This window comes from Rhineura floridana, chromosome 2 (assembly GCF_030035675.1).
Source record: "Rhineura floridana isolate rRhiFlo1 chromosome 2, rRhiFlo1.hap2, whole genome shotgun sequence".
NCBI lineage: Eukaryota > Metazoa > Chordata > Lepidosauria > Squamata > Rhineuridae > Rhineura > Rhineura floridana.
Genome location: NC_084481.1, coordinates 78,213,367 through 78,230,662, shown reverse-complemented (window position 1 = coordinate 78,230,662; position 17,296 = coordinate 78,213,367). Strand labels below are relative to the sequence as shown.

General features: G+C 42.7%; 1 protein-coding gene across 1 annotated transcript in view; it reads right to left on the bottom strand.

Moving 5' to 3' along the window:
- Positions 1-6,457, bottom strand: part of ESYT3 (extended synaptotagmin 3) — a 51,728-nt gene extending 45,271 nt beyond the window's left edge. The window contains exon 1 of the mRNA XM_061608983.1: positions 5,650-6,457. Within this exon, the coding sequence (XP_061464967.1) occupies positions 5,650-6,009 (360 nt within the window). The 5' untranslated portion in view covers positions 6,010-6,457. The remainder of the gene's footprint in view (positions 1-5,649) is intronic.
- Between the last annotated feature and the right edge of the window lie 10,839 nt (positions 6,458-17,296).

The following is a 17,296-nucleotide window of genomic DNA, read 5'->3' as shown; positions in this document are numbered from 1 at the left end:
CAAGAAAGAGGGCCCCTCCCACTGGAGGAAAGCAGTAAAAATTTCAAAACTTGCATAATAAATCTCTCACACACAGAAAGCCATCCGTTGTTGGCAAAGCCAGCCCTAAATGGTTCTGACTGATGCAACCTTTTGATGTTTACCCTACCTAGACCGATGCTTTCACTGCAGTTACCTTGTGGCAGTTAACGTACCTTGTGTCATTCAAAGGGAAAACAGTCACATTGAAGTCTCTACCTTTTAAATAAACACCGTCTTCTGAAAGTAGAACATTCTTGTGATAATGCTCTCAATTATTATAACTGCCAGCATCTTTAGCTTTCACTACATAAAATATTTTGCAGTGAAGGAGGAAAAACCATCCCTAACCTTCTACACCTATTGACAGATACGTATACAAGACATTCGTAACTGGATAGGCAACATTCAAGGATGGGAAAGTATTTCAGTTTTTCTATGAATCAGAATACTACATGGTGAACGCCAGAGTATGATACTAAGGTCACATCCACACCATACATTTAAAACACACAGCTTCCCTTAAAGAACTCTGGGAACTCTAGTTTACTGCTCACAGAGCTACAATTCCCAGCACCGTTAAACTACAGTTCCTATATTTGATCATAATTTGGTTTCCCTTATTCAATTACTTTTAGATCAGGGAGATCAGAGAAAGAAGAAATGGAGAGAGAGGAGAGAGAAAAAATAATCTGAAGTAAAGAGAGATCCCCCCACACCACTTTTCATTATTATTATTATTGTATTTTTTTCTTTCTCTTTAATGTTGCTTGCTTATATTAATGTAACACTAATGAATGTCTGGAAATTTTTATAGTATTTATGTGCATGTATTTCATTAAATTAATTTAAGTTTTTTCTTTTTTGTTTACTTTTCTCCTGTTTCTTTTATTCCTTTTTCCTCTTTTATAAATATATGTACCCATATATATTATACTTTTATTCTTTCTGTCTGTTTTTCTCTTTCTTTGAAATTATAGCCTGTTATAATAGGCGATAGATTGGATATTAGTTTAATATGTTGTTAATAATTTTCTTTCTTTTTCTGTTCTATTTATTGTTTAATTAATAATATAGATATATAGGTATATTTAAAAACAAGCGAAGATGAGATAACGTTAAATTATTTTGAACTACATAGGATATAATAGTGTTTTCTGAGCTAAACAAACAAACAAACTACAGTCCCCAGGAGTCTTTGGGGGAAGCCATGTGCTTTAAATGAATGCTGTGGAAGTAACCAATATTTGCTTGGGTTGGATGGGGTTTGAAGAAAGTTAGGGTGCTGCCATTGGTATATGGAGGTACAGCACTACAGTGGAGTTTGCCAACATAGGAGAAGGGGTGACATGCAGAAAACCAGTCACCATCTCTAGCCCATCCCTTTTTTTAACAAGACTTGGGTAGCCATGCTGACCTACCCTCCTATCTGGTGCTGCTGCTGTTAAATTCCAGGTCTGTCTATTGTGTGTGTACTGTCTTCAAGTCGATTCCGACTTATGGCGACCCTATGAATAGGGTTATCATGAGGCTGAGAGGCAGTGAGTGGCCCAAGGTCACCCAGTGCGCTTCATGGCTAGGTGGGGATTCGAACCCTGGTCTCCCAGGTCGTAGTCCAACACCTTAACAACATCACTCATCCATGATGCAATTGTGGAGAAGGGGGGCAACTTGGCATGCATAACTAAGACCTGGCTGGGTGAGCTCAATAGTCCAAGCCTAAATGAGCTATGCCTACCTAGGTATTTGGTGCAGCACTAGGCCAAATTTGCCTGGCCAGAGAGCTGCTATTGGTGTACTGCTGATGCTGCTGCCCAAATATCTCCATGACTGAGTTGGCAAAGGCAGTTTCCTGTATGATTTTGGAGAACCCCAGGCACAAGCTAAAAATATCCTTATTTGTTGAGGCCTTTGGGACTTAGATTAAGTTGGACTGGAGCAGATGGTCTGCTGGTTGATTAGTGCTACTGATTTGTGTTGAGAAGTTGTTTTTGATTTTGTGGTTCTTGTCATCACTGTTTTAGTAAGAATTATGTATATTTTAGGCTGTTAGCCACACTGTGCTCCTGTTTGGAGAAAGGGTGGGTTATAAAAATGATGCAATATATAAAATAAATAAGGTACGAGCGCTACAACATCACTTAAGGGTTGCAGAGGGACATCCTAATATAAAATTGTTTAGAGTCATGAGAGCTCCCTGAAGACAGTAACTTTTCTTGTGATCCAAGATTCTCCAATAACATGGTAGAGATGTAAAAACTGGCTGGTGGCAGTTTCTAAGTGCCTTGAGGACAATACTGAAAGGGATGTTTGATGGAGATAGAGAGAGAGTGCTATCAAAGCTACATGTGTATGTGGGGCATGAAGGAGGAGTGACAGTGTTTACCTTCTAACCTGAGAGATGGGAAAGTGACAGATAGGAAGCCCAGGAGAACTGGGAGGGAAGGCCTGCATAAGCTAGAGGGGTGGCTACCATCTAACACATGTAAGTAAATTGTGGTGGAGCTGAGTAGAATGCCTTTCTGGAATGGTGACCATTTCTGTGTTAGGCATTATTGTGTCCCTGTCTTGGTTTTAAGCTGTTAAATTAGGTTAGCTTATTGGTTTATACAATGTACTCTGGATTTATTGTTTTGTAATTACTTATTGACATTGTGATTTCTAATTGTTCATTTTTTGAATTGCTATTGTTCCGTTGTTGTTATGTTGTGAGCCACTTTGGGCACAATTTTGTGAAAAAGTGGCATACGACCAAACCGATGACCCGAGATTATGATCAAATGCCTCAGTATAAAAAGTTACACTGTTTTCTCTGGTGTAACTGATTTTTTATAGAGAAATACATGTCAGGCAGAGAACAGTATGTCACCGAGAGTGTAATCCTGTGCATATTTACTTTGAAGCCAACTTCTCCGAGTCCATGCCTTTGGCTCCACTGTAGAATTTCCTCCCAATGCAAATAGCAGCTTCAGAGGAGGCATTTTCCTCAGGATCACAGCAGGAGAGGAAAGGGTTAAAGTCCCTCCCCATGCCTGTTCTGATCTTCTTCATTATCAGTCCTCATTACCAAGTGATGCAACTGTACTTTTTTTTTTTTTTTTTTTTTTTTTTACAAAACTCCACATCTAGTTTGGCCAGGACACAGCAGAGTACAACAAATCTGAACTCCAAACTCTTAATTATCTGAATTCACTGAACAGATCAACCACTACAGAATCTACGATGTTTTAGCCATAACTGTTACATGTAATGGCATTATGTCAGCGGCCTCTTTAGCAGCCAGTAGCACATACATTTCACTATACTGCTAATTATCCAATAATTTGACTGGGATTATTCAGATACTATACAGAATTCTTCCCTGGGGAGAAGGGCAGATAGCAAGTCTGTCCCCTTGCCTGCCTGTATACATTTGATAAAGCTATTGATTGCTACTAGCTACAATGGCTATCTTTACCTCCACTATCAGCATGTCTCTGAACAATACCAGTTGCTGGGAATCGCAGGTGGGGAGAGTGCTGTCTCCTTGTCTCCTCTCTGAAATATTGTACTGCCCTACAAATCTGTAAAATTGCAAACACAATTTGGGTTGGTCTTTCACAGTCCGATCCACTTCCTGTGTAGCTTGGAAGAATTTGGTAACAGGTGCCTCTGAGCATATGGTGAGAGGTGGCAACACCTGCAATCAGCCCAAATAACAGAAACAAGGCATATGCAGTGCTGATCTTGTTTTAGCATGGAGGAAGCAACATTATTAAGACAGTTGATATAATTCAGAAAGTCACTTATGTTTGATTTATTTTGCAATGTTAGTGAAGTTTCCTATAGTGAATCACTTCAATTGCTTCTGTTTCTGTGAATATGTGAAGTACTATAACACTCTGCATAATTTACACTAAAAGAAAAATCCAAAACCAATTGTGGAATAATGGCACTGACTGTTCTGCAGAATAGCTTCCAATGGACATGAGGAGTGTCTCAGTTTGCACAAGATAAAACAGTGGGAGGTGGAATATATTCTAGCAAATTTCTAGCTGCGCTCTATGTTTTAAATTTACCATGGCCACCCTTCCTTAAGTGTGGTGATTTAAGCATAGCAGGTTGAACACATACATCTTGGGCAGGCCAACTTTGTTTTTTCCAACAGCTAAATTCATTGCTTAAGTAGCAACATATTGTAATCAGTCTGATTTTACATCAAACTGCAATTTCAGATACCACTGTTAATGCACTCAAAATAGAAATAGAGAATAACCTCCAGATTGAAACACAAAAGATTGAAACACCATCATATGACATTGACCAATAAAAAGGCTTTGAAATTAATAAAAATAAATTTGACACAGATTTCTAGGACGCATGATGAGAGAAATATAATTTTCTAGGTGAGATTCTCTATAGAAACGGTAGTAACACAGAAAAGAAGCAAAGAAAGAAGAACACCAACAAACATACAAAAATGTAATTCTCCATCTTCGGAGATGGCAGGTGTTGCCACCACTCACCATATGCTCAGAGGCACGTTACCAAATTCTTCCAAGCTACACAGGAAGTGGATTGGACTTTGAAAGACCAACCCAAATTGTGTTTGCATGTTTACAAATGTGTAGGGCAGTACAGTATCTCAGAGAAGAGTTCAGGTCTCCTGCTCCACTATAGCTGCCCAATTTCCCTGCTTTTTAACTTTTGATAGAAATATCTGTTGACTATAGGTGCGTTCTTAAACCGCAAGGTTTTTTGCCTATTAGTGAATAACAAATTTTGTTTTTTAAGCTGCCTCAAGCCTCAGAAAGGCAGCAGAGAAACATTTTAAAAATAAATAAGCAACCTACAGAATTTCATACGCATGCTTTTAAAGTTAACATCAACCAGTTTAGCCATAAAGGATTGTCAAAAACAATTTAAGCAGTTCAAGACATTTAAGGGTAATTAACAGCAATTAAAAATATTGTGAAACTTGCTTAAAACTAGCCACCCATTTGTTTTGGTAGGCCACAAGAGGAAAGGATTTGTAAAGTTGTGGCTCCAACACCAAGAATGATCTATTCCAAACATACCTTTCTACTTAGTTGGGACTGGAGGATCTTAATAACATTTTAAAAAGTCACACTGGTTATTATTAGATCTTTTATTCACTTACAATAAATTGAGCTGGCACCTCTTGGCTTAGTTATCACCCAATTCCCCAAATTTCAAGCCACTCTTGCCACATGACCTCACCAGAATGGAGTTCCCGCTCAGAAACAAATAAATTTGAAGCGCAATTGCCTTTCAGTTCCAAAAACAGACAGCCCCTGGGGAATCTTTTGGCATGGTGTGTGGCTCAAAGCATATTTCAAGGTGCTCACTTCAGTTTCCCTTTGCAAAACTCCTCACATATTGATATATAAATACCTGAAATTAATAAACATACTTCAATATTGACTAAAGAACAGGGCACCAAATTCAGTATTGTCATATGTAATCCAAAGTGGCCCCCAACATATACCCTTTTTAGTTTTATTCAGAATAAGTATGTGAGAAGCATAGCAAGCTCTCAGGTTACACAGAGCGCTTCTTCAGGTTGAAAGAAGAGGAGACACCGCCAGGAGAGGAAAGCCAGCGGACGCCTCCGCTGCCTCGCTCACTTACCCAGGCAGGCAGCTGCTGTAAGGCGATGCCCTGACTGATGGCTTGCTTCTCATCCTCGACGAGCCCGAAGGCTGCCAGCAGACGAGACCGCTTCTCTCGCCGGTTCCTCCGCCACCACATCCACAGTAGCAAGCCTATCAGCACCCAGCTCGAACTGAGCCCCACGTAGCCAGCCAGGTATACCGGAGCGAGGCACAGCAGCGCCCGAGCCACGTAGGAGCCGAGGTGGCGGAGGAGAGGGGAAAGGGGCTTCAGCTCCTCCTCCGACGACGGGCGACGCGGCTCTTCTTCACTCGGAGCCGGCCGGCCGGAACTCGAGTTAGCGCCCGGCTGCCCCCGCTCGGGAGCCGTCGACGGCATGGGAGTAACAGGAATTGCTCTCAGCTAAGTATAAAGTCACTTTTCCGGGCCAGCCGTCCGAGCTCGCTCACCGAGGGCGCTCTAGCGCGCAAAGCCTTCCAAAAAAGGGACCCGCGTCCCACGGCGCCGCGCCACCTGCTGCATCGCGGTATCCGCCCACTAGTTCGCCCGCTTCTCTGACACTTCGTTTTCTCAAAACACGGCCAAGCGTCACTCAGGTGTTGTTGTGGAGGTTAGCCCCGCCTTTCTGGGTTTCTCTCAAGGGATGGGATAGGGTGTGGGAGAAGAGGGGCGGGGACTTGGACCCCAGCTCGGGTTGTGGGGAAGAGGCAGCCCCGGCTAAAGAGCTCTTTGCTGCCCTCTAGCGCATCACGTGTTGTGAACTTTGTCGTTGATTAGCTTTGACGTTTTAATATAATTTGTACCTGTTGTAACTGATATTTTTGTAAGCCCCCTGGGACCACTGGAAGAAGAGCAGGCTCTAAGTACAAATAATTAAATGTTTAATGTAAGAACCTAGAAAGGGAGGCACCAAGAAAGGAGTTATATAAGGTTTTATAGAGCATAGAGATGATGATGATGATGGTGATGGTGATGGTGATGATGATGATGATGATGAAGCATATAAATATTGCTTCATCATCATCATCACAACAACTAGTTTGTAATAGCAGTACTCTTGAGCCAGATCACATTCACACCATACATTTATTCCACTATGATTGTACTTTAAACAATCATGGCTTCCCCAAAGAATCCTGGGAAATGTAGTTTGTGAAGGGTGCTGACAATTGTTAGAAGACTCCTTCCCCGCCACAGAGCTACAATTTGGAGAGTTCTCTGGAAAGAGGGACTGACTGTTAAACCAATCCAAGAACCATAGCACTGTGAGGGGAATAGGGGTCTCCTAATAACTCTCAAAACCCTTCATAAACTATCCTTCCCAGGATTCCTTTGGGGAACCCATGATTGATTAAAGTGGAATAATAGTGGGGAAAATGTATGGTGTGAATGTGGCCCTAGTGTGGTGTGGTGGTTTGAATGTTGAATATTGTCTCTTGGCCACGCAGATCAGAGTTCAGATTTGCTCATCAAGCTCACTCAATTACCTTGGGTCACTTGGGATGCAACCCTATGCCCAGATACCTGGGAGTAAATACCACTGAACTCAATGAGACTTATTTCTGCGTGGACTGGTGTAGCAGTGCACTGTTCCTATCTCTGTCAGCCTGACAATCTCCCTGACTCCCTCACAAAGTTACTGTGAGGATAAGGTCAAGTAGCATCTATATCTACTGCTCTGAGTTCGTTGAAGGAAAGATGGGGTGCATATGTGATTCATACATTAATAAGAATGACCTTGGGCCAATATTAACTGCAGTCTACAACATGGGATCCACTTTTGGTGTTTGTTTTAACTTTCAGATGGTAGGCTCTTCCTTTCTCTACTACTTTGCTTACTTCTGCCCCCATCTTTATCATTCTTTCATTTCTCTTCAATAATACAAACCCCAACTTTTTAAAAGAAGAGAAAAAGAGTGGGGGCAGCCCTGGGGGTGTCCCGCCAGTTGAGGTCACCGTAGAATGACATGCAATTACTAAATTCCACTGGCACTTACCAAATTAATCTGTAAGGAGTCAGGCACCACAAGCTGGGGCATCTGATGAAATGGCTTCTAAAGCACAAATGATTATGTCACAATGGGTGGTATTCAGTGCTGGTCCTACTCAGAGTACAACCATTAAAGTAAACAGACATTACTAACAGGCTCATTAATTCCTGTGGGACTACTCTGAGTAGGACTTAGGCCATATTCACACCATCCATTTATTCTACTTGAAACAGTCATGACTTCCCCCAAAGAATCCTGGGAAGGGTAGTTTGTGAAGAGTGCTGAGAGTTGTTAGGAGATTCCCATTCCCCTCACAAAATTACAGTTCTCTGAGTGTGGTTTAACAGTTAGTCCCTCTTCCCAGGGAACTCTGGGAACTGTAGTTCTTTGAGGGGAATGGGGGTCTCCTAACAATGGTCAGCATCCTTCACAAACTACATTTCTAAGGATTTTTGGGGGGGGGGGCGGCGGAGGAAGCCATGACTGTTTAAAGTGAAATAATAGTAGTATAAGTGCATGGTGTGAATGTGGTCTTAGTTGAATACAAGGTTTTCAGTGCCAGAAGGTTCTTTGTTGGTCATTTGTTTCAACAGACTAGTATGGATATCCTCTTTGGAATGTCAACACACAAGCTGGAGCTTCCAAGCTGACTTCAAAGGCAGGCCCATGCAACGTGCATTACAGTAATCAGTGTGAGAGATTATGAGAGTATCAATGACTGAAGCCAGCTTCCTGTCCTCAAGGAAGGGTTACGCTAGCTTGCTGGATGTGACTGGTAAAAGATGCTTAAGGGACATGCCTACCATCTAAGAAGGAGGTCAAAGAGCACCCTCAAGGTACAAATGTGTTCATCTTTCAGGGCAGTGTGACTCCACCTAGAAGAAATGAAACTACCTCTCCAGAGATACCCAGGTTGCCAAGTAACATCAATCTTGTCTGGATTCAGTCTATTTCATCTCCTTTTATTTAGATGTTTAATTAAGACCATTTCTATACCACTAAACATTTGTAAAAAAACTCTACACAATGTATAACTAAAAACACAGTATTACAACCATACCATTAAAACAGCAGTAAATATACAGAAATACAATAGAGCATTGTAATATATAAGAAGACAGCATCCAGCTTAATGATCAGGGAAAGCTGGGCGGGGGGAGTGTGTGCCTGTCTACAAAAGACGTCTGAAGCAAGTAAGTGATGGTAGGGGGGAAAGCATCCCACAGAAAAGGGGCAACAGCAGAAAATGCCCTTTCACAGATTGCTGCCATTATATGATGACCTATATAAGTTAGCATATGGTGCTACTAACAAGAGCTCTCCATCTCCTGTTACTGCCAAGTACAGTCGCATCATAGATTTGTATAATGGCATTATGATATTAGTTTTATTTTTAGTTCCTTTCCTAATGATCCCTAACGTGGAATTTGCCTTTTCCACAGCTGCCACACAATGAGAGCCAGTGTAGCGTAGTGGTAAAGGTGTTGGACTACAACCTAGGAGACCAGGATTTGAATCCCCACACAGCCGTGAAGTTCACTGGGTGACCTTGGGCCAGTCATTTCCTCTCAGCCTCAGAGGAAGGCAATGGTAAACCCCCTCTGAATACCGCTTATCATGAAAACCCTATTCATAGGGTCGCCATAAGTAGGGTTTGACTTGAAGGCAGTCCATTTCCATTTTTTTACAGCTACCACACAGCTGCCCCACCCTCAACACAGTCAAAGGTCCTGGAGCAATGGCTCCAATAGCACCATTATAATTAGGCCTTGATCTTACCATAAGAGCATCCAGATGGGTTCTAATGCACTCCTGGATTTAATAGGTGCACTGATGAAAACAGTCTCTTATACCCAGTGACTGCACTCAAAAGTTAATCCACACGGTAAATTCTAGAGAATAGAACTGCAGTCACCCAATAATGACTCCTTCGAGAATGACTCTGAGAGGCGGTGATCCCAAGCACAATAATCAGGGAGTAAATTGAACTCAGTGGGAGTTACTTCTGCACAAACATTCAAAGTTTTTTAAAAGGAATTTTCACCTGGGGTGAGTGCTGGGTGGGGGAAAATATCCTCAAAAGGGCACTTTTCATCAAAGAGTCACCTCTAAGTTTTCATAAAAATACAAATTACATAATAAAGCAGTACTATGAATATGATAAATATATTTTAACATTAAATGTGACCTAAATCATAAAGTCACAAGAATGGCTCTATACTATAGCCATGAATGTGAGAGACCGAATGGAACATTAAAAGCAACATACAGAGATTATATAAAAGCTGCCATCTGGTGTTAAGACCATAAGAATCGCTTTGTTGGATTAGGACTACATCAATTTAGTCCAATATTTTCAGCAGCAGTTTTCAACAGCAGGCAGCCACAAGCCTCTCTGGCAGTGACAATCAAGGTATGAATGTGGTGGACCATTTCCTATTGCAGGGATGGGGAACCTGTGGCCCTTCAGATGTTGCAAGACTTCCGACTCCCATCATCCCTGACCATTGACCATGGCAGCCGGAGCTGATGGGAGCTGGAGTTCTACACATCTAGAAGGCCACAGGTTCCCCATCCTCAACCTATCACTGGTATTCAGATCTGGGTATGCTACTTCTGTTCCTTTCACTGTCATGGCTAACCTTTGAGCTATTATGGCTAATTGCTGCTATCCTATACCCACTCATGTGTGAATACCCACTTACAATGAACTCAGTAAGATATCTGACATATTTACTTATTAGATTTATATCCGACCCTTCCTCCCAGTAGGAGCCCAGGGCAGCAAACAAAACCACTAAAAATATATAAAAACATCTTCAAAAACATTTTTTCAAAAAGGTTTGAAAACAACTTTTTTACAAAAAGAAAAGGTTTAAAAACATATTAAAAAACAATTCCAACACCGACGCAGACTGGGATAAGGGCTCTACTTAAAAGGCTTATTGAAAGAGGAAGGTCTTCAATAGGAGCTGAAAAGATAACAGATGGCATATATGGCATTTTCCTCTCATCATACACTTGATGTGAAAACCTTTCTTCTTCTGAAGAAAAAACTTCCTACCCCCTAATTTGATGAAAGCAATCAGAGATAGAAATGCAAAATCTGGACAAATGCTGTCATTATTTTAGAGCAGCCCTGCTGGATCAGACCACAGGTCCATCAAGTCTAGCATTTTGTGTGTTTATTCATTTGAAACACTTATAGGCTGCTTTTTGACAAAGCCCTCTTAAGGTGATAAACAAACATAGTAGGTTATATTTAAGTCTTACTCATAGCAGACCTATTGCAATTAACAAATGTTACTTTTGTGCATTCATTGCAATGGGCCTACTCTGAGTAGGACTAGCATTGAATAAATTTGTTGTTGTTATGTGCCTTCAAGTCAGTTACGACGTATGGTGACCCTATGAATCAGCAACCTCCAAGAGCATCTGTCATGAACCACCCTGTTCAGATCTTGTAAGTTCAGGTCTGTGGCTTCCTTTATGGAATCAATCCATCTCCTGTTTGGTCTTCCTCTTTTTCTGCTCCCTTCTATTCTGTTCTTTGGACAGTGAAAAAAGTGGATAAGAGAAAAAAACTCATTTGAAATGTGGTGTTGGAGGAGAGCTTTGTGCATACCATGGAGCGCAAAAAAGACAAATAATTGGGTGTTAGAACAAATTAAACCAGAACTGTCACTAGAAGCTAAAATGATGAAACTGAGGTTACCATACTTTGGACACATCATGAGAAGATATGATTCACTAGAAAAAACAATAATGCTGGGAAAAACAGAAGGGAGTAGAAAAAGAGGTAAGCCAAACAAGAGATGGATTGATTCCATAAAGGAAGCTACAGACCTGAAGATCTGAACAGGGTGGTTTATAACAGATGCTATTGGAGGTCACTGATTCATAGGGTCGCCATAAATAAAAATCGACTTGAATGCACATAACAACAACAGCATAGCTCCTTGAAGGAAAGAAGGTCCAGTGATCTTGTGATAGTGAATAGGTGCTAAAATCCATACGTACCAGGGTCACTATATGAAAGTCTCTACTTCATAATGCTTAGCTGTATTATGAATTGAATAAGTGCTTACATTATAGGAGAAATGGGGGGTTAGTGAAATCCATAAATCCCCTACCTGACCTGACTTCCCTCCCCCAATTTAGCCGCTCATGACCTTCCCCATAGCTTTTTATAAACTACCTTTTAATGTTACAGCACCTATTCTCTGGAATTCCCTGCACAATAATATCAAGCAGGAATATTCACCATACTGTTGTTCTTGATCTGTTAATGTTTTTTTTGTTTAGGCAAGCCTACCCAGACACATCATGTTATTGTATTTGTTTTTTAAATGGTTTTTATCTATATTTTGATAATTTTATTACGCATACTGTTTTAATGACTTTTATTACTTTTTTGTTTAAAGTGCTCAGATTTTTTTATTTAGCAGCATATACATCTTGCTAATTATATAGTTATGAGTTTGGGGTTGGAATGGATGATCCCTGTGGATCCCCTTCCAACTTCTGATTTGGAATCCTATGCCTTGGAATGAGGAACTCGCTCTGCTGGTCAGACGAGTCTTTTGTTAAGCTAATAGAGTGGCCAGGTAGGAGAATGGATCTATCAGTTGCCCAGCAACTAGTGAATGGGCCAGGAAGACCCTTTTGTCATTGAAACTCTTCAGGAGAGCCTTCCCCCCCCCCTTCCTGACGGCTAGCAGAGATTTGTGCTTTGAGTGTTTTTAGAGTTGTCTAGAGAATGCCTGGGAACTGGAGGTAAGCAGAGAGGCTGGTTCTCTGCATCACGGCTATAGGATGCCTCCTGTAACACTGATGGGAAAACTGGATATTGGACTGCTGATGCCTTGAACCCCTCCATCCTAAGCTCAGGTTGGAATGTATGTAAATAAACCATATTTCATAAAGACACCACAGTCTCTGCTGACCTTCTTCCCAAAGGAAACCAAACCCTGGATGAGCACAGGGACCCTGGAAATCTCACTGCTCGGAGATTGGGGAGGTGTGTGTGACGCCCTTCCCTGGTTCTCCCTGTCAGGTTCCCACCTGCTTGTGGCTACTGCCTTTCACTAGGCACCACCAGGGATACCACCAGTCTGGACCGTCCTTTATATGGTTTCTCACTCCGCTCTAGCACAGATCTCACTAGATCCCCCTGCTAGGCAGCACCACCAGTCACGTCCTATAACCAATACTCCCAGAGACTTTGCCTGAGTCTCTCTCTAGCTGGTTACTTTTGTGACTGCGTGCTTATGCTGTTCCCAACCCCCTTGTATCTTTATAGATAACGCATACAACTCTGGGTTGCTCTGGATACTTGAATTGTTATTATTCCTCCCTTCACTGCTGCCACCATTAGATACTGTTTCTGTTCAGCCTTGGTAATTACCTTGCCCTCCCTTCTGGCATGTATATCCCCCAGCCAAGGATCAGGCCTTTGGTAAACCAAATAAGTATTTATTAAATATCAGAAATAACAAGATTAGTTTTAGAATGTTTCACAAGCGTATGGTTTCATCTATTCCTGTTTTGTACTTGACTTATTATTAATCAGAACTCCAACTCCCTCTTTCTCCACACTCCTGACCCCCACCCTCAAACACCTCTTTCTCCACACTCCCAACATCCACCCAGATTCAACTGTCATTCTTCCATTTATACTCCCAGCCATTCAAATGCTCAGCCAATCATCCAGCATTCTACTGCTCATGTACTCCCCCCTCCTCTTTCACTCCACTTACCATATGTCTTCTATATAAACAGCACTTACCATATTTACACTATAAGCAGGAACATCACAGCGTGCAACACTGGTGTGAGAAGTGAGATTGAGTTTCCTGGGAGAAGCATTGGGAGTAAGGTGTGCCTGAGTCAAGATGGAGCAGATAACAGCAACCCTCCTGGAACAGATGAGGTTGATGTTCCAGCAGTATAGCCAGGACCACCAGCAGCAGAGGCAATGGGATCGGCAGCAAAGGCAACGAGAGCACCAAGAGGAACGGCAGCAAAGGCAACGAGAGTGGCAGGAGGACCAGCAGCAGAGGCAACAAGAGCGCCAAGAGGAACAGGAGCAAAGGCAACAAGAGCGCCAAGAGGAACGGGAGCAAAGGCAACGAGAGCGCCAAGAGGAACAGGAGCACTGGCAACGAATGGGGGAGATCATTGGAAGCTTCTTGGCAGAGGTAAGGGAGACCCTATGTGAGGAGGTGAGAGCCCTGCCTGATCAGCCGCTACAAGGGGCCAAGAGTGACCCAGGAGTCCAGCTGCAGAGCACCCAGACTGGGGTGGCTAAAGAGATCCAGAAAGTGGATGGGCAGCTGGAGGATTTGGACTGTGAGGAGTTGCAGTCAGTAGCAGAGAAGGAAGAAGCTGTGATTGTCCAGGAGCCTGCCAGGGGGGAAGACAGCAGAAAGCTAGAAGTAAAGCCCCAAGAGTTGAAGGAGGACAGGCTGGAAAATGAAGAGGAAGATGCCTCAGAAGAAAGTGGGGTAGAGGCTGGAGAAGAGATGCTGCTGATAGATTTCTCTGCTCCATGGGTGCCTGCTGTTAAAGAAGTAGTGCAGGAGGAAGAAAAGGCCTTGGAGAAAGGTGAACTACAGGCTGGAGAAGAACAGCTGTTAATGGATTTCTTTGCCCCGTGTGTGTCAGCTGTAGAAGAGAAAGTGCAGGAGGAAAGGTTGGAGGCGTGTGCGCGAGAGGAGCTGCCAGAGCCTGGAGAAATGGCTGTGGAAGAAAAAGTGCAGGAGAAGCCTAAGGTAGGAGTGCAAGTCCAAGAGGAGCTCCCAGCGCCAGAAGAGATGGGTGAGACAAAATCTCCAAGTAACTTTGCCCCTTGGGTGCCCCATAATGGTCTTATAGAGTGGGATCCAGCTCTTATGATGGGTGCAGTCCCTGGGCAAATTGCAGCAGTGAGAGGCACCCAGCACCCTGTGAGTTTGGAGGGCAAGAGACACTGGGAGGGTTACCTGCCTCTGTTTGGGCCCATGATTCACACTGGAGATTGTGAGGGAGAACAGAGATTTCTTTCTGCCAACCTGGGTGGGCTAGGCCAGCTAGTCCTTAAGAAGATGCCCCCAGATAAAGACTTGTGGCATGACTTTGATTTGGAGTTTGGGGCAGGAGACGAAGTGGACTGACTTAAAGACTTTTCCCAGAGCAGAGAGTGGGAGGAAAATGGCTACAGTGTGCTATATGCTGATGAGGAGACAAATATGTTCCTGGAGAGGAGTCCCAACATCCTGCAGGCAGCAGCAGGGATCAGCTTGGACTGGGAATTCCATGAAGCCCCAAGAGAAAGGGCCATGTGGGGGTTGTGCTTATGGGACTGTGTACTGATTTGCTGTAGGAATTCTTCTGATGGTTTTAGTATTGCCTTTTGAAATGCTGTTATTTGTGCTTTTTGCATGCTTGTGGGGATATGACCTGTTTATTGTTTAGGAATTCTGCTGATAGGTTTTGTTTGCAATAAGGTTTTAATGTGAAGATTTACTATTCTCTGTCTGCTAAATTGTGGGTGCGTGTACAACTATTTGGGGGAGCTCCAAGAAAGAATAGGAAGCCTAGAGAGCAGTTATTTGAAAACTTGCTGAAAGGGATGGACTGTTTTTGTACCTGTGTGGAAATGAGACCGTAATATGACCATGCTTTTAATGATGTATATTTCAATGTCTTACTAACCTGTACCTGTTGTTTCTTTGCAGGAAAAGCTGTTATTCTGTTGTTTGTTTGCAGGTCTGGGACAAACCTTTTTCAGAGAAGGGGGTAGTGTTACCTCTGGTTTGGAATCCTGTGCCTTGGGATGAGGAACTCACTCTGCTGGTCAGATGAGTCTTTTGTTAAGCTAATAGTGTGGCCAGGTAGAATGGGTCTATCAGTTGGGCCAGGAAGACCCTTTTGTCATTGAAACTCTTCAGGAGAGCCTTCCCCCCCCCTTTCCTGGCTGCTAGCAGAAGTTTGTGCTTTGAGTGTTTTCAGAGTTGTCTAGAGAATGCTTGTGAACTGGAGGCAGGCAGAGGCTGGCTCTCTGCATCATGGCTATAGGATGCCTCCTGTAACACTGATGGGAAAACTGGATATTGGACTGCTGATGCCTTGAACCCCTCCATCCTAAGCTCAGGTTGGAATGTATGTAAATAAACCGTATTTCATAAAGACACCAGTCTCTGCCGACCTTCTTCCCAAAGGAAACCAAACCCTGGATGAGCGCAGGGACCCCAGAAATCTCACCGCTCGGAGACTGGGGAGGCGCGCAACAATGTAAAGAGGCTCAACAAGAAAAGTAAGAGTACTGGGGCCCCTCTTCACCCCCTCCCTGTAATTTGAACACTAAATTGAGTGAGCACCGTTTCTTATTTCTTTTTCTGATTTCAAATTTAAAATATTCTGTGTACATTATTATTACATTTATACCTCACCATTCTTTTCATCATAGAAACCCAAGGTGGCTTACATATGATTCCCAGGCAGTCTCCCATCCAGGCACTGACCAGACCTGACTCTGCTTAGCTTCGGCAGGGAGCTGGCCTTATGGCATTATGTGCCTTCAGACCATAGCCGGGGATCTGCCTCCAACAGTCTGCAGACCAGGCACTCAAAGCCAGCTGCTTTGCAGGCATATGTGTAAAGTGTCCTCTACTTGAAGGGCTGTTTGATCCAAGTCAAGTTTAAAGATAGAGGACCATAAGAGAAGAGAACAGGATCCATGGAGTTGTCTGTCAGCAGCCCAAGCAGGCACACTGGTCAGTCTATTTAAACCATAGTAATTATAATACATTTGTATCTGTACATATAAATTAGAATATGTAGATTCTATGCAACTCTGTGACAAAGGCAGCACAGCTTTTTGTTCGTCAAGTTTCTTCTTCTCTAGTCTGGTCAGCCCGCTTGCTTCTTGCAATATGTTACGTGCTTGTTGTCGAGACTGAAAAATCCCTTTTCAGCACCTGCATTTATTCAGGACAGAGGGTTGAATTTCCATGGTTGGTGTTGTGATAAAGATACAGGACAGGCAATGAAACCACACTACAATTCCCAGAACACCATCCCATAACACACATATGCATTGCATCATCTGTGCATGTGCAGCAAAGGTACACCTCAGGAGAGAACTCTGGGAAAACACAGAGGCTTTCTCCAAATGATTGCTTTGAAATCTTTTAATTCTGAATAAAGCTGAAGGGAGCTTTATTCCCATTGCTATAGCCAAGAAATCCAAGATAGGATTGAATCGGACTTCACTGAGTTTTATCATCCAAATCTTCATCAAATGGGTGTTCCATATATTTGGGTGAAGTATGATAAGCTGGGGTGGTGACTGTGACAGATTTTAAAATATAGCTGCTTTAATTCTGGAATTGCTAAGAATGGCTGCTACTGCTATTATCTACTGATCTCCAAATAAGGAACAGAATACATTCATTTTAACATAGCCATCTGAGAATGGTTCATGAGAAATAATTAGGAATTTGATGTTAACAAGAAAGAATAATTATCCTAGCATAATAAAAAGGTAATGCAGTCATTATGCAGCAGTTTGCTTGGCCGCCAACAGGGGGTGCTCTGAACTACAGTGTGATGACAGACTTCTGACAGTTGCTGGGCTAGCTGAAGAGAAAAACTGAGATGGAGGCATGTGTAAAGGGAGGGGGTGGTTTTGG